This window comes from Corythoichthys intestinalis, chromosome 4 (assembly GCF_030265065.1).
Source record: "Corythoichthys intestinalis isolate RoL2023-P3 chromosome 4, ASM3026506v1, whole genome shotgun sequence".
NCBI classification, from domain to species: domain Eukaryota; kingdom Metazoa; phylum Chordata; class Actinopteri; order Syngnathiformes; family Syngnathidae; genus Corythoichthys; species Corythoichthys intestinalis.
The window spans coordinates 22123225-22149697 of NC_080398.1; the positions used below are offsets into that span (position 1 = coordinate 22123225).

General features: G+C 39.7%; 1 protein-coding gene across 5 annotated transcripts in view; it reads right to left on the reverse strand.

The window, feature by feature from the left end:
* Window positions 1–26473, reverse strand: part of lipeb (lipase, hormone-sensitive b) — a 61165-nt gene that overhangs the window by 12240 nt on the left and 22452 nt on the right. For all 5 annotated transcript variants that reach the window (XM_057833598.1, XM_057833597.1, XM_057833600.1 and 2 more), the window contains 5 exons: window positions 21120–21404; window positions 20411–20501; window positions 16393–16538; window positions 12935–13120; window positions 11259–11411 (listed from right to left, as the gene is read on the reverse strand). In XM_057833598.1, the coding sequence (XP_057689581.1) occupies window positions 11259–11411; window positions 12935–13120; window positions 16393–16538; window positions 20411–20501; window positions 21120–21404 (861 nt within the window). The remainder of the gene's footprint in view (window positions 1–11258; window positions 11412–12934; window positions 13121–16392; window positions 16539–20410; window positions 20502–21119; window positions 21405–26473) is intronic.

The following is a 26473-nucleotide window of genomic DNA, read 5'->3' on the forward strand; positions in this document are numbered from 1 at the left end:
CGTTGTAACGGCGGAAAAAGTAATTAGATAGATTACCCCGTTACGTAACGGCGTTATTTATAACGGCGTTACTCCCAACACTGCTAATCGGTACGTGTAGCATTGCACAATTATGTAAATGCATAAATGCAAGTGTTACAAGTTTTTTGTTAGTTTGTTTACAGGTGGAAAAAACTTAGGCAAGGGAAGACAACTTGACTTGTACGTTGATGTACATATATCGAGACTAGGCATGTGCCGGTTACCGGTTTTAAGGTTTACTGTCGTATGGAAACATCACGGTTTCAAAACCACCAAAATTTTCCGTCATACCGTACGTAATACGGTATTAGCTATTATACATTTCCCAAAAATGCAGCCAGAAGTGTCTTGGAGCGGCAGCGCTCACCCCTCCCTCTCCGGTTGTTGCTGTGTGTGTCAGTGACACTATTATGCAGCCAGCGAACAAAAAAAGAAACACTCCAAACACAAGGCGCACTTTTCTTGAATTTACCGAGAGGCAGGGACTGGGACAGACGATGGCTCGCCTCGCGGGGGAACATCAGCTTGATCCCGAGATCCGACTAAAAACTTTTTAACTGCAGCAACTTTAAGATACGCTATTGGAGCTGGAATTACCGAGGACAGCGGCAGAAAGCCCGTCCGAATGCCGCAGGGGATCTCATAATGTCGGGTGAAAGTTTGGCGAGGCTCCCTTAAGCTCTGCTGTCTGAAAACACATTCCTCGTATGTTAAACTTTCATAAATATTTTTCTAAAATTTTATAAATTGTGATTTATTGACATGTTTTGCACATGCTCCAATCGTTTTAAATAAAACAAGAAATGGAATCATGCTGTTCAAATGTTTTATTGCGATCAATATCTGCAATAAAAAAGAATGACATACTATTTTTGTTTATATGTACATACCATGGAGTATTTCCTTGTAACAAAATTCATGTCAGCCCTTCTGTATTTGGTAAATGTAATATAATTTGTAATTTCACCTCATTTTGGTCACTCAAGTTGCCGGCGTATCAATCTACACCTTACGTCAACACAGGCTGACAGGTTGTTGTAATTTTGTCCACGAATGATCAACGAAGTGATAAGAACAATCACACAATCTCATCTACGTCTCATCTACGTCGTGCCGAATCTATTTTTGGAGATCCCGTGAGTTCCTCCGCTTTAATTTTGTAGTTTTCTCAACACACTGCTTACTTCAACCGCAATTCGTGTTGTTCTTTCTATACCGGAAGTTCGGAGCAGACATTTTCCAAGAGGGCAACGCCCATATTTCGCTCTGGAAACTTGTGCATTCCATATTACTCCCTTTATTCGTTCTTGAGTTATCTTGAACGGAACCGCGGACCTCGGTCCGGTTCCGGACCCCCAAGCCGTCTGGACCGGATCTCAAGCTGTCCGGACTAATACACGTTGCAACAACAAAAATCATTTTTTTCTGCGGGTTTGCAGAGCAGAGGTGGGCAACAAACAAAAACCTTAGCAGTGAAGCGCGTGCGCCAGCCAATGGGAGTGAAGCATTTGAAAGTTATTTTTAGAACAGCATGTCTCACACTCGCTTTCCAGACTCCGTGGAGTGACAGCCAAAAACTGAGCCGAATGAAGTTGGAGGAAGAGGCGAAAAGGTACGGCAAATGGCGTGCTCAAAACTACGCAAGATTGATGGAGAAAAACAAGTGTTTAAGGAGGAGTAGACCAACACATTTTAGTTCATTTTACCTGGCGGCAGCACAAGACCGCTATGCCTCATCTGTTCAGAGACGGTGTTCTGCCAAAATCTGCTACATCGGCGAAACGTCCTACATTAGTCGAATTTGACACCCAAAGTACTAGCGTGCGTGCTAAACTTGTTTTGTTTGGATGCATACAGGCAGAACGTGCTAAAAATGCCTTCAGAAAATACTTAAATGCAGTTATACCAAATAAGGACGGTTTAAATATGCTACGTGACTAATGTGGTCAACTGCTTCAAAGCTAACACAAAAAACACAATGGTTAAAAGTATGAGAGGGTAATACTTGCAAAAAGTATTTTTGAGGCAATGAAAAGGTTCTAAAAAAAACTAAAAAAAAAAAAAAAAATGGGGAGTACTCGCCGCTTCTGACCAATGTGCGCATGTGTTCGGACGCTTGCGCAAGCGTGCTGAGCGTTGTGTAGACATTTCGCCGCGTAGTAAGGAATGGCCAAAGAACGGTAGCGCTTCTAAAACACAGCAATTTGAAAAGGCACTATGAGACAAAGCGCGCAGCTTTTTCGCAAAGTTTCCCTATGAACTCTGCCATCCGTTCTCAATAAATAGCGGAATTAAGGGCTCAATATGATCGCTTTATTATTTATTACTAATTAATTATTAAATATTATATATTACTTACTATACATTTATTTTTTATAATTTATTTACATTTTTGAATGCTGTAATTATCAGCATGGCCACGTAAAGATACGTTTGTATTTTTTGGAAAAAAAAAAAGCATTAAAAATATTTCCGGACCCGAGATTGTTGTAATTTTTTAATTTCGTACCCAGAGGATTTTTAATTCATGACCCCTGATATAGACAAACAGACAGGCAAAGAACTGAATACATAACATCCCTCTTCCATTGGTTTCACCGACTGGCAGAGGTCATTAAAGCTTTTCTGACATTGCCAATGAAATCTGCATATTCCCATTGTTTGAAATGCACAGTCTGATAGTGCTACGGTACTGAATGAAATGTCCATCGGGTATGTGTGAACTGTCACTGCTGCAGTGAGTGTCACAGATTATGAGCAGTTCTGCCAGTCAGCGAAGCTCATTTCCCACTGGCTCGAAGGGAGCAAAACAAATGGCCCACTAGTGAAGAGATAAGAGATATGTGTGTGTCTGTGTGTGTGTGTGTCTGTGTGTGTGTGTGTGTGTGTGTGGGGGCGGGGGGGTTGTTGTGTCTGGTTAATTTTACATGACCTCACAAATCCTTCTGGTGCACACACCTCCTATCAACCAAGAATAACACACACAATGGCTCTTTAACACAGCACAAATAGTGCAGCGAGTAGCGCCAAAAGTGAGCACAAGTCATGAATTTTCAATGCCAGCCATCATCATGGAGCAAGTGTAGCCAAAGCATCTGGTGTACCTTACCCAGCGCAGGTGTCAAAAGTCCAGTCCTTGCAACTTTACAGGACAGAAATATGACCTAGCAAACGATCTAAATTTTGCCAACTCAAGAGGAAACAAGCATCTTCCTGAGGTATCTAAATTCTTTCTGTTTACTACCGCTTTAATCTATGTATTACAGACTGTGTCGAGGGTCTTTTGTCCAGCATTTGTGAGTCTTGGGAGTGAGATGATGACTGCTAAACCTTTATAGGGAAAGTGACTATTTTTGGTAATTTTAACAATTTAGCCTCTTGTTGTGTGTGGAAATCAATTTTGGGTCACGAAGTCTACAATTCTAATGTTTAGTATAGTACCAGTTTGGTCTTCATGACCCATAATATATAATGTCCACATATGTGGACGTCAGGTTTCAATTATAATTGGATAAATAAGTAAAATAGCCTTAATACAAATAACTTTTTTAAAACAAATGCCCTTTTAGCTTTTCTTTTTAAATAAATAAACATTTAAATGAATAAAGAAAATATTTGCAGTTATAACTTGTTGTTATTCAACCTATTTTAAAAAAATATTTACAATATTTTCCCCTTTGTTGGGTTATTATTACAGGCGTGCAAAATTTCTGATTCATAGATTATTCGCAATTCGGCCGTGGAAGATTCGAGAACGATTCACAAACATCCAAATTCCAATCATTGAATTATACCAGGTAAAGCGGAAATAAAACGCAGTCAGCGCGGTCTTTGGGACGCAATGAGGAACGGACAGAGAGTAAATATCATGTGCAGCTAATGCCGCTAGGTAAAAAAAACAAACAATAATACCTAACTGTGGCCGTCAGCCACTACAAACAGCGCCCAGTTGCTAGTTGCTACAAACATACAGCAACATACGGCTATGGTAGATATCACATATATCTAGACTAGATGTGAAATGACACACTTTCCCGCGCTAGTAAACAGGCGCCATCTTAAAGCAGTAGACTTCTCCAGAAGGCTCTGTTGTAGAGAACCTAATTACTTTTTATCTAAAATACCCCTAAATCGGCAAAATCTTGACTTGAATCTATCTATAAATGATGAAACAGTTTTAAAACTTTCACATGTCGAAAGTAGACATGAGGGAAATTATGGAATAACGGGCGCAATTTTAACAATTTTAACGGTTGATTCACAACATTAAATTAATAGAATGAAGTTTAAAGCTGCTGATACAGAATGGGGACTTGAGTATTTTATTTACTGGTTTTAACCGGTAACTTGATACTAAAAAAATAGTTTGGTTTATTTAGCCTGAGAGGATTTTTTAACAATTTTGGAACAAATATACAAAATATTAAAAAAAAAAGAAAAATGGGGGGAGGGGGGCATTAATAATCGATTTATTATCGAATCGGAGTCTCTGAATCGTAATCGAATCGTTAGGTGCCCAAAGATTCCCACCTCTAGTTGTTGTTGTTGTTGTTTTTTTTTTTTTTAAAGGAAAAAAAAAAAGAACATTTACTATTAACTCATTGCCTGCTGCTAAAAGTGATGGACATCCTATTCATTTAAACTGATGAATGGCTTCGAATACTCACCTTTCAGTGCCATTGACAATGAGGGCAGGCAGTGAATGATAGCAATCAATGGCTACAGTTACATGGGCAAAATTTCCGTAAAGGGAAACTCGGATGTAAAGACTTGTAGGCCTTTAATTAGCCACAATTATAAAAAGTAAATAAATATGTTATTAGAAATACATGTAATATTGCCATTAATGGCATGATTTTGTCACATTCTGCTGCTGGTAAGATTGTTTTGTTACAGAGCTATGGGATGAGTTCCCAACGTCGTATCCACATCCAATTCCAGCTCATCAGCAGTGTCTTTAAACCGATCCTTGCCGAGATATTGACTTGCTGCTATCTAACAGTTTGTATATCCCTTCGTTGCGAGTTGCATCATTGACTTGTTTTTTTCGTTTGCCTCTCACTGTGGTTTTTTCTCGGTTTTTTTTTTTTTTTTTTTTTGTGTCTCCCTTTTCGCGATCGCAAGTTTTTTTTGCGCAATCCCTATGTCATTTTTGTCTGCTAGCTGTCTGAAGTGAGCCACGTTTTCTAATTCCTTGGTCAAGCCAGCCGCACTTTCTTTTCAGTTGTGTTTCCCTTTCAGGTTTTACACCACAGAGAGACAACGCATATGGGTTGCGATTGCTTTATAAATCATGAAAATCATGACTCCGTCACACGAAGGTATAGTCATGTGGTCTACGTGCTTGTCTGTCAGATAGGAAACGTGGGTTCGAATCCTGCTGGAAACCTTCATTTAATTGCATCTGCTGCTCGTTTTGTGAAATATCGACAGTGCTGTCCTGCTCATCACTTTTCCGTGCGGGGTCAAATTGGAAGGACAGAACCAACGACATGTTTATGTAACTAACAAATGACACTGTGGAAGTACGGCAGCGCTGCCCAGTAAAGTCACCGCCCAGAGTTAATTGCACCGTCCACAACAATGGCGAAGTACTTGTTAAACTAATTTTTCAAATTTTATAATAACGAAAACATTAAGAGGGGTTTGAATATCAAATTATTACAACTCCTACTATCTTTTAAAGAAACACTTGGTAAACTTTCAGTTTTGGTTGATTTGTTTGACGCCGGTGGACAAAAGGAAGGCCCTAAGGAAGACTGCGTTTCCCATGAGGACCAGCGCACACCCGCATAGCCTGCAGATGGATTAAACCACATTTTTGTTTCCAGCGGGCTGTGTGAAGGATGAAAAGTAATAAGATGATGAATCCAGTTGTGGCTAAACAATAGCATATAATTGTTAGCAACTGTTTGGCTTAGTGTGGATAACCCCACCCCCCACCCCCACCCCACTCGAACTCGTCAGAGCTGACGATTTCGGTTGGGGTGGGGGGGGGGGTGTCACGCCAGCGAGTGAAAGCCGGGCCAATGTTTAACCTTGAGTATCCTTTTATCCTGGTCGCCTCTCTTTTTTTCCCCCCTCCTCGGAGAAAACATTTTGTCTCTGTTGCTCTGCCATCTTTGCAGAATTCGAGCAAAAACGTTAGTACAGTGATACCTCAGCTCACGAACATAATTGGTTCCCAGAAAGTGTGCGTGAGGCGAAAAGTTCGTCTTCCGAACATTTATTTCCCATAAGAAACCATTAAAATGAGAATAATCCGTTCCCAGGTCCCCATAAAACATAATTTTCTACTAAATAAGCCTTAAAACTACACAAAAATATACCTTATTTTATGTATAATAAGTGTGCTATTGTATTATAATTAAAGAAATAAACTGTACTGTATAATAAAGTTGTTTTATTTACCTTTGCGATGGTATGGGAGTGGGAGGAGTGGGAGGAGGAGGGAGGGAGTTACTGTTTGGAAGGAGAGTGTTACCGGCAAAGTGCGCAGTTAGCGTAGACTCCACTGCTGTGCCCCCCGCATGCTTTTGGTTGTTAATAAAAGTGCCCACAAAAAGCCATCCGACACCTCTGGGTGTTTGTATGCAAGCCGCCATCGGGCGCACCGAAGACAACCGACGACAACGAGCCAACGTGACTCGCCGGTCCACTTCTCACGACGGTGGGAAGCTGAAAGCACCGCCAATTACCAGTCGAGGGCGAATTGGTAACACGAGTCACCTTCCATAAGGACTGTATGTAACTCTTTTTCGGTCCCATAATAGCAAAAGTACACTCAATATGGTCCAAAATGTCTATCAAACACAAACCACGTCCGCACTCAACGAAAGGGAGGGGACGAACTGGGACGCCGTGAGCGTGCGTCAGCTTCTCGTGGCGCTGTCCGACCGCGTGGCTTGGTTCGTCCGCCGAAAACTAGTTCGCCAGCAGAGACTATATGCTCGCGAATTTAATGTTCTTGAGGCGAAAAGTTCGTGAGCTTAAGCGTTCGTGAGCCGAGGTATCACTGTATAGACTTTATAATGAATGGTGAAAGGGGGAAGTGACGTATGCCATTAAGCAGTCAGCACATTTGTGGTTTTGTTGCGTGGCAGGATTCCTGCCACCCTCCTCAAAGTTAATTAGTGCCTGTGAAAGCGATACTGACATCCTCAAGATCTAAAGAAGGTGTCATTCAACAAGTTGTCAGTCGACAAATCAGAACAAATGTGATGAAAATATTTTATAAGGGTTAAAAAGCTGCTTTAAGAAGTACAAGTCTTTCTGTCCGTGGTTCCCTTTAATCCGATCAATTTTGAGATAAAAAAAAATTACGACTTGCGTGTACATACAATTAAAAGTGTGACAATATCTCGATACAGCGATATATCGCGATATTTTGCAACCCGATCGGTTATCGATATGCTCCCGCCAAGTATCGATACTTTTATTTAACATATTGGCCATACAATGGAGTATGGATGCTGCAAACTGCTCAATGTTTGTTGAGCAATTCCTTGGCGGTCCACTAGGGGCGCTCGGGAGTGGCGGTGAAGGTAAAGTGCGCAAAAGTCGTCTAGAGAAAAAGAAAGGAAGCTCTCCAAGTGGGTTGAAAAAATAAAAAGGCTCCGTGGGAACGGTGGAGGGAAAAGTGACAAAAATATTGCTACAAATCACACATGTGGACACACTTTAGATTTTACACCAACAAGAAAGGAAGTAAGGTGAAGAAGGACTTTGCTGTATGCAAGAATTGTTTAACAAAAATAAGGTTCACTCACTGGGAGCTGGTGACGAAGTGCACACCGGATTCCTTCACTGCTTCCCTTTCATCACTTGAGGTAAGAAAGTTTTGCAATGTAATTGTTTTTAAATTTACATGTATTATTTTGATGGCATTTGGTGTTGAATGATATAAAATAAACTAGGACCCTATAAACTGGATAAAAATTAATATCAAACAAGGCCCCATGAATTTACAGATTTATTTGATATTATTTGAGAACCACTTTCCATCTAGTTTACTACACAAACTGTTATTACTGCCATTTTGATACTATAAGCTATAAAAATGGTTTGAATAGGTTCCAAGATATATAAAGTGATGTGCATGATAATTAATGCAGCCTACATATTAAAAATAGGTTATTTCTGCATTTTTTATTTCTATACATTCAAATTTTTTTTCATTCAATACTTCCAACACACACACACAAAAAAAAAGAAAAATCAGGATTTCAACTCAAAAGCTATGTGGTAGCTAATATTTTTTGTTTTATTTTGATGTTTTTAAGGTGAGGAAGACTGTGACTGACCAAGTCTGACATCTCAAATGCTGAAGCAGATAGTGGAAGTGCTCAAACCAACGCTTTTGGCAACAAAGGTCATATACGAAGAAAAGACCCACCAATTTTATCATTGCCCCACTCCAAGCTCAACTGCTGACTGACACCTACAGCACTGTTAATTTTTTTTTAGAAGATTTAAAACCTTTAAGAAATTAAGGGTGCCATTCATCATGATCTCTCCAAGAGATATCAGTGGTTGTGATTTGTTTCCTCTATATATGTGCAGGTGCACAATTTGCAGTAGATTTATATTTTACAGCAATGTTGCACAGAAAAGGTGTCACTGTTTAATAAATGACTTAAACAGTACTTTTTCTATTTCGATTTTTTTTTTTTTTCGTTTCAACAGTTGTATCGTAGAATATCATGTATCCAATTTCTGACCAACATATCGATAATCGCTGTATCGTGATATCGTGAGATAATCGTTATCGTGAGCCTTGTATCGCGAATCGTATCGTATCGTGAGATGCCCCAAGGTTCCCACTCCTACATACAACACACCGTTGGTCGGAACAAACGTTTTTGAAATGCGCAGCTTGACCGAAAATTCCCAAAATAGTGGTAGCAGAAGAAGCAGCCTATTACCTCCCTTCACTGTGGCTCTTGGCGAGATTAGTAAAAGACATGGATCACAAAAATTACACTTAACGCCAACTTGGCTTTACTGCAGCAAACAAACACAAACCGCTGCTTCTAACATCGCCACGCAACCCACTATAAGCCTCCACGCGCATTTTGATATCTTTTTCCGTGCATGCGTACTCCGCACACATAAAAACTGTCGGCTCCCGAGGCAAGTCCTCACAACAAGCCGTATTGATTCCATGTCAACAAAACATGACTCCGTCCATTTCTACATTAAACATGAGCATTCTTTCATGTATTTTCCCTATTATTCTTCCATCAAGTCTTTCAACAATTTTAAAATCTTTTAATATCTCCAACAACATGTTAGTCTCAAATACAGACCAGTTTAGTCTTGCGCCTACCACAGAGGTCCCCAAACTATTCCAAATCGGGCCGCAGGGGGTGCTAGATTTCTTTCCAACAAAACAGGATGACACCTTTGCACCAATCTGGTGTCTTACACGTGTAATCAGTTGATTTTTGTCAGGTAATGCTGGTTTTAGCAGGAACCTCATTGGTTAAACGATCTGCGCTTGATCGGTAGGAACAAAAACAAGGTCCTTGAGGACTGGTTTGGACACCCTTAGCATACCCTGTCTTCCAATTGCACCGTTTCTACTAGCTTCCAGGAAAAACAGAACCGCATATACTGACGTCACAAACATGCACGGTAAGGACGGTTTGTTTGTTCCGAAATTTTGGAATAAAATGTTTTACCACACCGATCAGATTATAACTCAACATAAACCACCCCTCTAATTCATAATAGAATCTGGATCAGAATGGGCTGGATTGTGTTAGAATATTCCGAATTGGATGTGTACTGTTATAAATAGGGATGTCACGATCCGATCACGTGATCAGAAATTGGGTCGATCGTGCCATTTTTAAGAGCATCAGAATCGGGTGAAAAGGATCGAGTTTTTGATTTAAAAAATATATTTTATATGTTTTTCTGCTTATGCTCGTACAGTGCCACAGACTCTCACCCTCTCTCCTGCTAAAAAGTGCAGCCAAACTGTCCAGCTTCCTTTTGCTACTTAAAATGAACTATGATCAACAGGTTTGTAGCTTTGATCTTACCAGAGAAGCTTGGTAGCTCTACGATCAAAGACACAAATCTGTCAAATCATCGTTAAACTTGCATTAGTGTGCTGTGGCAACTCATTGTTTAAGTGAGGCTGTTCTCTGTAGCATGGGTGAGAAAGCCTGAGTGGACTCACTCAATGAAGCATTTACTGAAGAAGCATTTTTCTGCATTATTCTTCTTTGAAAATAATTCACAATATGAAGGCAGCACGGTGGGAAAAACCATTTTTTTCCCTGGCAGATTCTCAAAATCAGGTGACTTGGACTCTGACTCGGGTGCAAAAATATGCATCCCTAATTATGATTATTATTTTTATTACATGAAGCCTTTTCATCCCAATTAGGCTTTCACCATAATTTTCGGACTATAAACCGCTACTTTTTTCTGTTATTTTAAATATTGCGGCTTATAGTCCAGTGCTGCTTATTTGTTGATTTATTTGGGTTAATAGGTAATACTTTATTTGACAGCGGCGTCATAAGATTGTCACAAGACCAACATAATTATGACATGACACTGTCGTGGGCATTAATGAATGCTTATGACGAATGTCAATAAGTGTCATCCGGCAAATTTTGTCACTAACTCCATTTGTGTCCAGTTCAGATCTTTTGCATGCATTTAAAAGTGAGATAATTTACCGGAGGACACAAAATGACATTTATCATAAGCATTCATTAATGCTCATGACAGTGTCATGTCATAATTATGACTGTCGTATGGGTCTTATGATGTCGCTGTCAAATAAAGTGTTACCAGTTAATATCTTTTGGTGTAAATATACCCTTAATGCAGTGAGGACAGCTGTACCTTAGAGTCCTGGGTGGCTTATCTATGAACAAATGCCGTTTTTTGTTAAATTTGGTAAGTGGCGGCTTACAGTCAGGTGCGCCTTATGGTCCGAAAATTACTATAATCTGTATAAAATGTCCATTTAAACGTAGCCAGTGGCAGCCAATGAGTTAAATGAACAATCTTTAACACAATTGTTGCTTTGGGCAAATTAAAACCTCATATGTAAATGTGTGTTGATTACTAAAATATCAAATGTCATATTATTACATGGCATCCTGTCACTTTGTTTCTAAACCTAATCCATGAGGGTTACTTTCACACCTGTAATATGTAAACAAGAATCAGTCAAGAAATGATAAATAAATAAATCAATGCACTGCTCATACCTCATGGGATTTGGAAGTCTGAGCCACAAAACCTCCACCGTGGAAGTGGATGACCAGGCAGGGAGATGAGGGCAGGCGCTTAGTCTTCAGCCCCAGCGAAAGAGAGATTGCGCCCGCATCTGAGCGGGTGAGTGATAGCAGGGTCTCGCTATCCTGGAAATAGAAAACAGAACAGTTTAACAACCCTTCAAGACTAACTTTAAAGAATCACATTAGGACAAGTTGTAAACACGGCTTGTTTTACTGCGAGTGTTAGGGCCCCGCAGAGAGTGGGATTAGCTTCTGTGCACCTGCATGAACACGCACACATTGTGCAAAACAAACAAGGAAGGTTGATGAGATGTTGCCAAGAGGCCGTTTTTTCTGCTGACGCAGTCATGTAATTTTGTGACACTGTAAAGCACCTCGCTGTTTTTGTTTTTAGCGAGATCAATGACTTTGAAGCCTTCGCTGAATTGCTTGTCTGGTTACGTGCCAACCTCCAAAAAAGGAGGATGGGCGAAGTGCGCGGGGGGGGGCTGAGAGAGAGCAATGAAGAGCTGAAAAAGTGGCAGTGACTGCAATGAAAGGAGACGGGGATTATGTGTGGAGACGACTGGGAGAAGATGTCAACAAAATTCCAACTCAAAAAATATTTTCCAAATAGTCATTACTTGAATATGCACGATTTGCAGAGAAGACCCAGTGGAAAATGGTGTTAAACTAGGTCAAACAACTACTAAAGACTGAATTTACAGCACAGGTCCAAGTGCCATATTCTCATTTAATATCTATATTACATGCCTAAATGTATTTTTTTTAAACTGTACATTGGGTGGTACATTTGTGTTCCGTGATTAAGCTGGTAACTCCATTTAGGTACTACACTAATTTTCCCCTTTACAAAAAAAAAAACAACAACTGCCAAGTCATTGCAGTTTCCCTTAAAAACACCAATTAATTCATTTTTTATAAAAAATTGCAATCATAAAAGAATAAAAAAATACAATGTAAAGATTTAGGCCAGTTTGATGAAGTGTAATTATGCGGATATTGTTGTTTACAGAATGTCTGATGCTTTTTAGTGGTGTGGTCGAATGAGTAACAACAGAAGTTTTTACCATTAGTCTAAAATGTGGCTTACAAAAGCTCCTTGAAAGTGTTCCCATTTATTATGTGTTTGACTGCTTGTGTTCAATAAACAGTTAAAAATGCATCAGGGACTGTGGCTCTCCTTGCCCACAAGGAAGGGCTCCATTTTTATTTCTTTTTGGACTTCACTCGTGCGTGGGTTTATCTGAAGTTTTCTCATACATAAAACTATTGCCTTGCAGCAAAATCTTGAATAACTTGCAAGTTGTGGCACTGTGTTGTTTGTGTGTACATGTCAACGATCTTTGTATTTCAATGATGTCAAGATGACATTGATTCCAATCTTACACTGCACTCTGAGAGACAGATATCTGATATGTATCGGATTTTAATTAACGTTTGAAACAAGCCAGATTCTAATCTGATGATCACTGATTTCATACATTTTTTTTCTATTCCTGCTGTCATGACACTTATACCAATTGTGCCATTTGAGCGTCAACAAATTGGAATTGTGTCACCTGAACTGTGCAGTGGAAATCCAGTCTTCGTGATGTCAGATAACATGATTGCAAAAAGCTCTGGGTGAACATAATGACGAGTACCTGTCCTTCACGCAGATCGTACGAGATGAGCCTCATCTGAACGGGGGCGGCCCCGATGTGTGAGCACGGCGGCGGTATGGTCACCGAGCCTCGGTGATTGGCTGCCAGCGGAAGGTCGAAGGGCACAGGAGGCACGGAGAGAGCTCGGTTCACCTTGACTGGCACAGACGTCATACTGGCCAGACTCTGCGGGTGAAGGGAGGAGAGGAGAATGAGAACAAATTGGGAAAAGGGGATTGCGCGATACAAACAAAGCAAGTTCACTGGAGAGAAAAGGGAACCACATGAATAAGTCATGAATGCTGCAGAATGAATTGAATTCTCCTCTATTATTACAGTCTGCATAAGGATAGAAGGGTACACATTTACCAGGAGGCAAAAAAGTAGCATTGGGAGTCCTTGGTTTATGACTGATGTTTTACTGCAGCAATGCAATCTGATCTTTCTGTACAACTCAGAATGTACCGCAGTCAAAAGCTAACTTATGTGAATGATGTGGTATAGTTAGAAGAAAGTACGGCTAAGCGATCATGCAAAACATGATCAAGTTCTTTTGTGTTTGTTTTTTCTGGTCTCGATTATTTTCAGATGGCAGTTTTAAAGAATCTGCAATGAAAACAAACACTTCAAACTGTTTATTCACATATGAAGTAAATATTAAAATAAAACTAGCAGGACTAAATATTCTGCCACTCGCAAACGAAAGTTACAAATGTACCATAGTTACGGTTCTATGACTCTCGAACGACTGCCCAAGGGCGGGGCCTGGTGGTCAGCAGGGATGAAATAGAACACTTACTACGATAAGGATTTGAAACAGCAGTGTGAGCAGACCCAAAATTACAAACATGCAAAGGCAATAATAAATGTATATATAGAAAAATGTAATTAGGCATATTGAATATCGAATGGTTCAATATAAAACCGAGTATTGTTGCATCCTTAATATATATATATATATATATATATATATATATATAAATATATATATTTATTTTTTTAATACTGTATTGACCCGAATATAAGACGGCCCTGATTATAGACGACCCCCTCTTTTTCAAGACTCAAGTTTGAAGAAAGACTTTTTGAACACCAAATCAATTTTTATACAGAAAATAATTACAGTACATCTGAAAAAAAAAGGATTATAACAATATATTTGATAGAAAAAGCATGTTATTTTGTCTCATTCAAATCTTAATATATGAACCTTTAAATATGTAAACTAAAGTGCAATCACATTCGTAAATTAATGGTTTCTGGTTTTTGAAATGTAACTACAAATTGTAATGTAACCAATCTATTGTGATAAAACTACAAAATTGCAATAACTGCAATAACCATCAAAGTGAGGTCTAACTGTAACTGTAGTCTTGAAACAAATCTGAATAAGGATAAACATTGCAATAAAATAATGCAAACTGGTTAAACTTGAGAGTAGCTGAGATCTGTCATGACAGAACACTACTCCTCAAGTTCAGCATTCGCTTCAATGATATCTGGCGCCATCTAGCGTCGTGAATGGGTTTAATGTCTAGACCGCGAATATAAGACGACCCCCACTTTTTCAGTCTTAATTCAATGCAAAAAAAACACTGTCTTATATTCGGGCCAATACGGTATGCAATATATAAAACAAATGTATACATATATACAATAATGCTGGAACAACTAATCAATTAAAACCGATTAGTAAATGAGTTGTCAATGAATTTAATAATCGATTTTGGCTGGCAGCTATGTGCAGTCCTTTTTAAGTGATTAGAGCAAGAGAGAGAGAGTGAGTTCACTGCTACACTCAGGTTTAGTTGCGGATTCAATAACATTTACACGAGAGTTTGTCTCGAGTCATGTGTGTTGTTAGATCAACTGTGCCTCCATTAGAGGTGAGCAAATTTTGATGAGACGTTACTACTTAGTACGGAGCACTAAACTAGTTAGCGATTATGCTAATCAGTGACTTAAGAGTTATCAATTTGTATTGTTTTGGAGACGCATATTAACACTTGAGTTATTGCTAAATAGTAACGTTGTCTAATTTCTTTTGATAAAGAAACAGAACATTCAGCCGTAAATCCGATGACACGACTACAAAATCGGTCATCGAACTATGGCCTAGGGTGTCCTAGTGCCAAGTGCACATATGGACACCCTTATGTTTTAACATGATCTATTCCTCCCAATCACGTCCCTCCAGGTCTCACTGTCATTGCCCACATGAGCGTTGAAGTCCCTCAGCAGAACGAGGGAGTCCCCAGAGGGAGCGATCTCTAGCACACCCTCCAAGGACTCCAAAAACAACTCTGTTGTTGTGAATCTGTGTGCTCACCTGCTGTAAGATAAGTTTCCCCTCCTTAGGGGACAATAAACTTGAACTGAAAAAGGGTGGCTACTCTGAGCTGCTGTTCAGTGCATAGGCACAGACAACAGTCAGGAAGGCGGAGGGGGGCTACCCTCTCGTCTACTAGGGCAAACCCCAATGTACTGCACAGGTGCCAAGCCGGGGGGCAATAAGTATGCTCACACCTGCTCTGCGCCTCTTACCTTGGGCAACTCCAGAGTGGAAGAGAGTCCAACCTCTCTCGAGAGGATTGGTAGCGGACCCAAACTGTGTGTGTAGGCGAGTCCGACTATATCTAGTCAGCACGGGCTCCTTCTACGCCAGAGAGGTGACATTCTATGTCCCAAAGTTAGCTTCCGTAGCTGGGGGTCGGACCACCAAGGGCTGCAAAACTCACTGTGCACCTGGCCCCTTTGGCCCATCCCACAGGTGAGCCCATGGGAGGGGGGACCCACGTTGCCTTTTCGGGCTGTGCCCGGCCAGGCCCCATGGATACAGGCCCGGCCACCAGACGCTCTCCTTCAAGACCCGCCTCCAAGATTGTTGTTACTTACAACATGCCTAAAACAACTTCAAGTTGAATTGTGAAGGTAATTTAAAAAAGAAAGATGCCCTGGAATGTAGAAATTGTTCAATTTCCTTGGGCCTGATTGTGTGCTCACTCTGTCAACTGCAAGGAAGTGGCAGTTCACAAAGACATACCAACAGCAAAAAAGTAGAAGAGTAGTAGTAGTAAAGAGTAGCCGAAGAAATCCCAAGCTTTGCTGATCTGACTAGTTTTGTGAAGCTTACAGAGTATAGGCCTGTGCGTGTTGTTAAATTGCTTTTCTCCAAATGTTCCAAAAGCGGTAGTGAGTGAAAATTACTTGCTTTGAGAGTTAAATACTGCGATGGGAAGCTAATTTTTGGTAATAATTTGGAACACTTATAGGTCAAGGTACTAGCTATTTATATCACCTCTACCCATATATTCTCAGGTGGTTTACGTCAACCATATGGTGTTATGATACAGTACATGCTCTGAATAGAAATGGCACTTTTGTGGAAAAGATCCAATCGCGACTAGTGACAAAGCAAGCCAGTAAAGTGGAAAACAGCTGCCATAAACTCTACTCACCGACAGCACTTCAGTCTCTGTGACGTTCCAGAAGGTCTTCCAGAAATGGACGTCGAGATTTTGAGTGATGCGCTCAAACTCGGCCCCTCTTAACTCAGGGTCAATGGCGTACTTGCCCGATGTAAAAAAAGAGCTGGCTGCTACACCTGGGTAAAGAATGGAGGATGTGAAAAGGCTGGATTGCAATTTTCATTTTGTGAGATGTCTTGTACTGTTTTGAAGATGGAGTACTAATCAACAGATATAAATATAAAGAGGGACATGCAGACTTATAGTACAGTGACTGAAAATCATTTAGGTTAAGGGAAAAAATCTTGAAGCCGCTGAGATCTGTGCAAAACACTGAACAATGTCTTTATGACTCCCAGGACTATAAACTTGTCACAAAATTAATATTTTATGTCTACTCCATTCATGCAACTTTGAGGCTGAAGCATTTGATGCAGCTTTTACCCTAGTGTTTCAACCTACACTTGCCAGTTAGCATGCACGGCCCTGGTAAGTACTAAAGAAGATACAGACACGACAGGATGGTTTGTAGCTAGCCTATTCTATTGATGACTACAAAGGCTTTAAGGCTAAAGATTTATCATCCCCATTGGTACAAGAAAAATGTGCCAAGGTTAATAGGTAAACTCACCATACAGTGCAATACCACCTGCTATGATGCAGCAGAGTGCACAAAAATAAGTGAGCTGAATTACAGTGGAAACCTCATTGCAACATTATTGTCATAAAGGTGGCGCATTGTGAGAAGAAAGGGTATGCCCTGGAGTCGTGAGGTGATATATTTTCAGACCGTTGCACAAACTAGTTTGTTGCACACCATTGGCAAACCTTGAAAAATTTTGTTTGAAGTTTGACCCCTTCATAATCTGATCCCATGTTGTAGTGGAAGAAAACAGTTTTCCCCAAGAGCAGAATTTGGGGATGACTCATTTAAATAGAAGAAGGAAGATTATTTTGTAATGATGGAAATAGCAGTGGTTTCCCCAAGCCCACAATTCTGGTGGTGTAAATGCAAGTACTCTATGCTGGGACCATTGTTAATGGAGGAAACCTACTAGTCCTTCTCAAAAAATTAGCATATTGTGATAAAGTTCATTATTTCTGTAATGTACTGATGAACATTAGACTTTCATATATTTTAGATTCATTACACACAACTGAAATAGTTCAAGCCTTTTATTGTTTTAATATTGACAATATTGGCAAAAAAGTCAAGAAAAACCAAAAAAAAACCCTATCTCAAAAAATTTGCATATTTCATCCGACCAATACAAAAAAGGGTTTTTTAATACAAAAGACGTCAACCTTCAATCAATTATATCAGCTATGCACTCAATACTTGGTCGGGAATCCTTTTGCAGAAATGACTGCTTCAATGCGGCGTGGCATGGAGGCAATTAGCCCGTGGCACCGCTGAGGTGTTATGGAGGCCCAGGATGCTTCGATAGTGGCTTTAAGCTCATCTACAGTATTGGGTCTGGTGTCTCTCAACTTCCTCTTCACAATATCCCACAGATTCTCTATGGAGTTCAGGTCAGGAGAGTTGGCAGGCCAATTGAGCACAGTAATGCCATGGTCAGTAAACCATTTATACAGTTTTGGCACTGTGAGCAGGTGCCAGGTCGTGATGAAAAATGAAATATTCATCTCCATAAAGCTTGTCAGCAGATGGAAGTATGAAGTGCTCCAAAATCTCCTGATAGCTAGCTGCATTGACCCTGCCCTTGATAAAACACTGTCGACTAACACAAGCGGCTGACATGGCACCCCAGACCATAACTGACTGTGGGTACTTGACACTGGACTTCAGGCATGTTGGCACTTCATTCTCCCCAGTCTTCCTCTTAACTCTGGCACCTTGATTTCCAAATGACATGCAAAATTTGCTTTCATCTGAAAAAAGTACTTTGGACCACTGAGCAACAGTCCAGTGCCGGTGTTTCAGGTTCAAAAGTGGCTTGACCTGGAGAATGCGGCACCTGTAGCCCATTTCCAGCACACGCCTGTGCACGGTGACTCTGGATGTTTCTCAGTCCACTGTTTCTGCAGGTCCCCCAAGGTCTGGAATCGGCCGTTCTCCACTATCTTTCTCAGGGTGCGGTCACCTCTTCTGGTTGTGAAGCGTTTCCTGCCTCACTTTTTCCTTCCCACTGACTTCCCACTGAGGTGCCTTGATACAGCACTCTGGGAACAGCCTATTCGCTCAGCAATGTCTTTCTGTGTCTTCTTGCTTGAGGGTGTCAATGATGGCCTTCTGAAGGCAGTCAGGTCGGCAGTCTTGCCCATGATTGCGGTTTTGAGTAATGAACCAGGCTGGGAGTTTTTAAAAGCCTCAGGAATCTTTCGCAGGCGCTTTGAGTTAATTCGTTGATTCAGATGCTTAGGTTAGTAGCTTCTTTAGAGTACCTTTTCATGATATGCTAATTTTTTGAGATCGGGATTTTTTGTTTTTCTTGACTTTTTTGCCAAAATCATCATTATTAAAACAATAAAAGGCTTGAACTACTTCAGTTGTGTGTAATGAATCTAAAATATATGAAAGTCTAATGTTTATCAGTACATTACAGAAAATAATTAACTTTCTCACAATATGCAAATTTTTTGAGAAGGACCAGTGTATCGAAAACTATTTGTGTTTTGTACGTTTTATCACACATTACATGACACAACACACATAATTTAAGATGGTCATAACTAGAGGCGTGCGAAATTTCCGATTCTTAGATTATTCGCAATTCGGCCGTGGAAGATTCGAGAACGATTCTCAAACATCCAAATTCCGATTATTGAATTATACCAGGTAAAGCGGAAATAAAACACAGTGAGCGCGGTCTTCAGGACGCAAAGAGGAAGGGACCGAGAGTAAATATCATGTTCAACTCATGCCGCTAGATAAAAAAAAAAAAAAAACAATAATACCTGACTGCGGCCGTCAGCCGCTACAAACAGCGCCCAGTTGCTACAAACATACGGCAACATACAGCTATGGTAGATATCACATACGTATATCTAGAACTAGATGTGAAATGACAGACGATGGCCGTGTTAGATCATATACCAAGAACTAGATGTTAAATGACAGACTTTTCCGTGCTAGTAAACAGGCGACATCTTAAAGCAGTATACTTCTCCAGTAGGCTCTGTTGTAGCGAACCTACTTTTTATCTTAAAAAAAAAAAAAAAAAAAATCGGCAAAATCTTGACGAATCTATCTTTAAATGATGAAACAGTTTTAAAACTTTCACACAAAAGTAGACAGAAGGGAAATTAGGGAATAACGGGAGCAATTTTAACAACTTTAACGGTTGATTCACAATATTAAATTAATTTAATGTAGTTTAAAGCTGCCGATACAGAATGGGGACTTGAGTATTTTATTTACCGTTTTTAACAGTTAACTTGATACTGAAATAGTAGCTTGTTTAGCCTGAGAGGATTTTTGAACAATTTGGGAACTAGTGTACAAAAAATTAAAAGCAGGGGGTGGACGGGGTTCTGGTGCATCAATAATCGATTTATAATCGAATCGGAACCTCTGAATCGTAATCAAATCGTTAGGTGCCCAAAGATTCCCACCTCTAGTCATAAACCCAAGGATGAACATTTGCATGTTATTTCATATTTGCTACGATGTGCTTCGATACATTACCCAGATCCTCAAATTATTCATCCGCTTGGCATTTTAGCACAGGGATGGCAATTATCAGCAAACACAACATTTCTGAGGCAACTGAATTTAAAGTTAGCTAGTACAAAGTGTTGTCAGCATTGAGTTCTACACATCAATATTTATCTAAGGTTCGTCTGGCGTTTACAAGATTGAAAAACATTCTGAAATATGGAGCGCACCGCCGGCAATCGCTTGAGAGTCTAAAAGAATGAAAGAGCATGCAACACATATATAGCATCAAAAGAGGCAAGAAGGAGGTTGTGGGGGTCAAGGAACAGAGTTGGAGGCAGCGAGGTGAGATGAGAACGACCTGTGAATAAAAATGAAAAGGATGCTGACCTATTCCAGACTGATGGCGCCTGTAGTTCTCCCCAAAGGCCACGAGGCCGATGGCGATGGTCTGCAGAGAGGGCCGAACGCCTGGAGTGAACTAGTGGGGCCAAAGAAGAAAAACATGACCTTTAAATTCAATTTTCACATTTGTATGTTACATTCCTACAGCTTATGCATAAAAAGTACTGTGTTCCTTCACAATATCACAGTTTGTTTGTGCACTGGCTATATTGCACGTTTTAAGACTATTTACAAGCATTCACATTACAAACATTTCTGACATGAACACTTCTGTCTCACCTGATTTTATTATCAGATTTCGAGTTGTGCACTTTTAGTGTAGTGCTATGTTGTGCCACAAGACTGTTTTGTAGTGTTAGTCAATCAATTAGCTTACTTGTTGCTCTTCTTGTCTGGATTGTATCCCCTGGAATAAATCAGCACTATCACAGTTGACAAACATCTCTATAAAACTACAACGTTTTCAGACATCAGTTAAGAAAAAAAATTATGTATTGGATCATAAAAGTTGTGGGGGCAAAATAATGAGCATGAAAATAGTCTGAGAGAACACCACAATTGAGACAATAAAACATAACAAAAATTGTTGCCCTTGCAAGTGATGCATCTTGGCTTCCTAGAATCCAACATACTGCCTCTAAAACTACGACTTCTGGCTTCGACTCAAAACACTGTTCATTCATTATGATCTGACCTGAAAGCCCAGGCATCGACCGTAGAAGCAGCCCTTGTGCATGGAGCTGTATTCCCGCACGAAGCTCTCGCTGAGGCCGCTCTCATCATTGAAGAAGAGGTTACCATGGCTGTTGTCGTGCAGCATGCGCTGGGCCAAGTAGAGCAGTGCCCGCAACTGGCACAAGGCATTGCAGTAGGCCTCTATTTCGCAAGCATTGTGAGCCACACGGAAGAAGATGCTGCGACGGTTTGCGGTGATGTAGCGACCCTTGTGGATGATGTGGAGAAGGCAGCAACGCACAACCTAGAACAGGCGATCAAGTGGCTAATTTCAGGTTACAGTGTATATTGAATGTGAACAAAACACTGCATTTCTTTCAAGACAAAAAAGCTCGAACCATCATCTCTTTAGGGTTAGCGTTTCTTTTTAACAATCCTTTAGGTTAAGTGAAGTAACCGTGTCCTGTCATCAGCCAATCACATGGCAATTAAAGACAAACAATCATTCACACTCACCAATTTAAAGTGTTTAATCAATGGTTATATAATACAGTGGTACCTCGACATACGAACGGATCTACATGCGATCCTTTCAACATCCGACGTAAAATCTGACCCGTCATTTGTCTCAACATTTGACGACACGCTCTAAATACAAACATTTACCACAGCATCGCAATTTTATTCTTATCCCATAAGACGGCAGCACAGCGGATTTTCTTGTGAGAGACGTCAAAATGTTTCCCAAGAAGGTTAGTGCAGGTGATGGAAAAAGGAAAGGAAACGATAGAAAAATATGAGCGTGTTGTGCGCGTAAGTGAACTAGCTTGACAATACAGCCGGAATATGTCTACGATCTCGACGGTCCTCAAGCAGATGTATCCTCCAATATTCCACCTGCTGTCTCCTCAGACCTCCGTTCGTCAGTCTCTATAAGTTAAAGTAACAATAAAAACACATTTTTATTTCCAATTGATTATTATTATTATTATTGTAAAATCGGCAGGGAAGTCGCCAGCTTCGTTAGGTTTTTGATCATTTATTATTTCAGAACTTGTGCAACACAACACAGCTACTGTCCGCCGTAGCAGATGCAAACAACAACATGAAAAGTAAAAATGCACCGATTCCGATACAAGTATCGGCAGGGGGGGCCGATCCGGCCCAAAATGCTGGTATTGGTATCGGCGAGTACCAACAAAGAGGGCGACGATACCATTTACCGGTCCGGTAACACTGAACCTGACTCCACTCTGTTTTGTGTGATCACACGTGATTACTTTGCATGCTTAGCAAGGGATCACACAGACCGGCCAAACTGCTCAACTGGAGCATCCCAAAGTCAAAGGTACTTTACTTTTCTTGTCTTTGACTGAAATAAATGCCGCAGCAATTTTAGACCTGTTTCAAAAGTGCTATAGAAATAAGCCAACTGTAGTAGCGACCCGCTTAGAACAAGGGTGACTGATGATTTGGTGTTTTTTATTATCAAACCTTGCAAAACGTTTCTTTTAACCATAATAAAATTAAACCTATCACCTTAGAAAATAAAAGGATCGCGGTTCAATACTATTACATGTTCCGTTACATCCTTAATTGTCACCCATACCAGGTATGCAATAAAAATATCTATTGGATTCACTGAGTATTAGTCTTTTTTCTGTTTTGACAGGTAAGCAGCAGCCGGACAAAGCCATGATAGCAATGATTTCACATCCAAGTATGCAGTTCTTTAAAAAAAACTTAAAACAAAAACAAAACATAAAACAAAAACAAAACAAAAAATTCTATATATTTGTATGAACGAAGTGGTATCGGTATAGTATCGGTATTGGTATCGGGGCCAAAAAATGGTATCTGTGCAACACTATTGAAAAGAGACAGTAAAAACTTCCCACATTTCCACACCTCGCTCACTCTCTTGTCAGTCACACGGTGCACTCAGGAACAGCATGCAAAACACAACTGCCACAATAAAATCTGATTTGTTCCATTATTATTACTATTATATTATCATTAGTCGAATATGTATTTATAATTTATTTGTTTTGCTATGTGTAATTTCTATTTGTAATTGTACATGCAGTATTTATGAGGGATTTAGCAAAGGACTTTGGGCTGTGGAACTAATTCATCAAATTATAATAAATTTCGACTTACAAACCCGGTCCTAGAACGAATTAACATTGGAACAAATTAAATTTGTATGTAAAGGTACTACTATAGATAATTTCTTATATACAACCATTACAAATGTTAAAATGCCAATAAAAATAAATTGCCTCTAGTCTTGAGTGAATAAAGTTTTATACTGATGATAGTTGAGTCTGGAGCAAACTCATTTAGTTTGGGGAGTCTTCTTGAAACATATGCTCTCTTTTGTTAACATTTGCATAAGGTAGAGGAGTTATTTAGGCCTTAAAGTCCAAGCTAATCCTTTTCACACATAAGACATTAAGGACTGATGTCACTGATTTATTTAAAGGTTCGAGAATTGCCGTATTTTTCGGACAATAAGTCGCAGGGTTCACCCCCCCCCCCCCCCCATAGTTTGGCACAGGGTTCATCTTATACTCTAGAACGACATATGTGTGAAATTATTGACACAATATTGTATCACTGTTTCTTGTTAGCATGTTCTATATGCTATAGTTATCTGAATAACTCTTAATAGCTGTGTTACATTAAAGGGAACCACGCATAAAAAGACAAGATAAATGTTAGTACGAGGAATAATAATTTGATATTAGAACCCCTCTTGATGCTTTCGTTTTAATGAAATTTTGTAAAATTTTAGATAAAAAAATAAACTAGTAGATCGCCATTGTTGTTGACGTCGCAGGGCGGTGACGTCACAGGGCCACGCTGCCGTACTTCAGTCACTCTAACTATGTAAGGTAGGGATTTAAATACACCACATGATGTCAGTGGCAAGTTTTTACATTAATAAGACATCAAGCCAATAAGTGCGTTTTGTGCCTTGACTGACGCTGTAGCTCCCTGTTTTTTGTTTTTTTTTTTTAGACTGGGTCTAGTGTAATTCACGTTCATTTGAGTGTTGCCTTCACAAGACTCCTGAAAATGGCTCCCAGCATCATAGTTTGTGTATTGTGACTAAATATTGCCATCCAGTGTATTTGTTGAACTAAAGGAGTTGCTAAAATATTTAAATACAGTTTGACCAAAGTCTGAGTAAGTTTTTTGTGTATTTTGCGCATTTATTTTGATTGTGAATGCCAGTTCTCTTTGCATTGTTGTGTTAACTGTGTGAGAATAGGGCCTCGGTAATAGATTGAAGCAGTTTTCTTCTTGGTGACATTTTTTGAGAGATATGAGTATTAGTTTTGTAGTATTTTCACTATATGATACTTATGTGTGTTTTGAAAGAGTTGTCGAAGCTTACGCCAATAAAAGGCACGGTCCTAGCTGCGAATCCGAATGCCTGTGGCCACTCTCCTTTCTCTCTCCCACTGTGGATTAAAGAAACTACAGCGTCAGTCAAGGGAAAAACACAATCATTGGCTTGAACCCTAACTAATGTAAACCTCGCCACTGACACCTTGCGGCAAATTTAAATCATTACCTTACATAATTAAAGAGTGACACGTTTTTTTTTGTTTTTTTTTTTTAAGAGTGACAGGTGGAATTCTGGCAGCGTGGCCCTGTGACGTCACCACCCTGCAACGTCAACAACAATGGCGACCTACTAGGTAAAATAATTTTACAAATTGTATAAAAACTAAAACATCAAGAGGGGTTTCAATATCAAATTATAATAACTTGCAAAAAAATGTATCTTTTAAGAACTACAAGTCTTTCTATCCGTGGATCCCTTTAAAATACCAGGCACGTTCTCAGTTCGTTGTTTATGAGTCATGTAATGTTAGCATACCGTACACTTATTCATCCTGTTGTTCTCTATTGTATTTTTTTAAAATTGCCTTTCCGAGATGACATCTGTTCTTGGTGCTGGATTCTATCAAATAAATTTCCCCCAAAAATGCGACTTATACTCACTCTGGCGCGACTTATATATGTTTTTTTCCTTTTCATTGCATATTTTTTGGCTGGTGCGATTTATACTCAGGTGCAACTTATAGTCCAAAAAATACGGTACTCTGTACATTTCAAGATGCGATGCATGAAAGCTAGCATGTAAAACAGATTTGCAACACAAAACCAATTTGAAAAACACATTAGCTAATCTTGGAACAAGGTGTGTCCTGCCATTGAGGTGGCAGAAAGTAATATTTCAGTGTGGAACTGTGGATGGATCATTTTGTCGAACCGTAGGTACAGCTCTAGCCACAAGTATAAGTTTGTTGGCAAAGCCTGCTGTTCCCAGCTGGCTGCGGAACATTGCCACTGTAAATAAAATTAATCCATCTCTTAAGTAGAGGCTCTGCTGGTGGAGTTATGTGTAAATGCGGAAACATTATGGTAGGTTTTGGCCATGCGACCTCCTATGGTTGTGCAGCCCAAACCTTCTAGTAACACCTAGTTAAGTGTACTCGGGCTGCAGCTATCGAATATTTTAGTAATCGAGTAATCGACTGAAAATTCTATTGATTGATCGAGTAATCGGATAAAACATATATATATTTTTTTAGGTGAAGAGCAATTATAAATATATATGAGAAAACAAGAAATTTCATCTAATATTGAACCATTTTCAGTCATTCAATGTCTTTATTTTTGATGTATATTGTTGAAAACAGCCAAGAATTGCATCTTAGATGTAACTAGAATTTTAAAAAAAAGACTAATTCACTGCTTTCACTCAAAAAACTTTTAGATCTTATAAAAAAATATATATATATATACACCTGTATTTCTTACCTAAAAATGCCATTACGCTTGATAACACACATCACTTAAAAGTTAGGTGTTTTTCCCACATGGTTTAATTGAATTTCTATTTGTGTCAAGCTGTTTTGAAGTTCTAGTTAAATTTTAAGTTAGTCTAAACTGTAAGTCCTGATAGGATTTTGAGTTTTTGCAGTGTTTAAAATAAATGTATGATACCTGCTGTATTGGCGCACATTAGGGACCAGTGCTACTTGGTGTTTTATCCAGCAATGACTACTGAGCTAAAATTGACAGTTAGCATTATTAAGTTTTTTTTTTACACCCTCATCACTCTACAGTAGGCATGTGCCGGTTACCGGTTTCACGGTTTACCGTGGTGTGAAAACGTCGCGGTTTCAAAACCACTAAAATTTTCCGTCAGACCGTAGTGCGGTATTCGCTATTTTTCTTGTGTCAAAAATGCAGCCAGAAGCGGCTTGGCGCAGCAGCGCTCACCCCCTCCAGTTTGTTGCTGTGTGAAAGTGACGCTATCGGCTAGCCAGCCAGCTAACCCAAAAACAAATA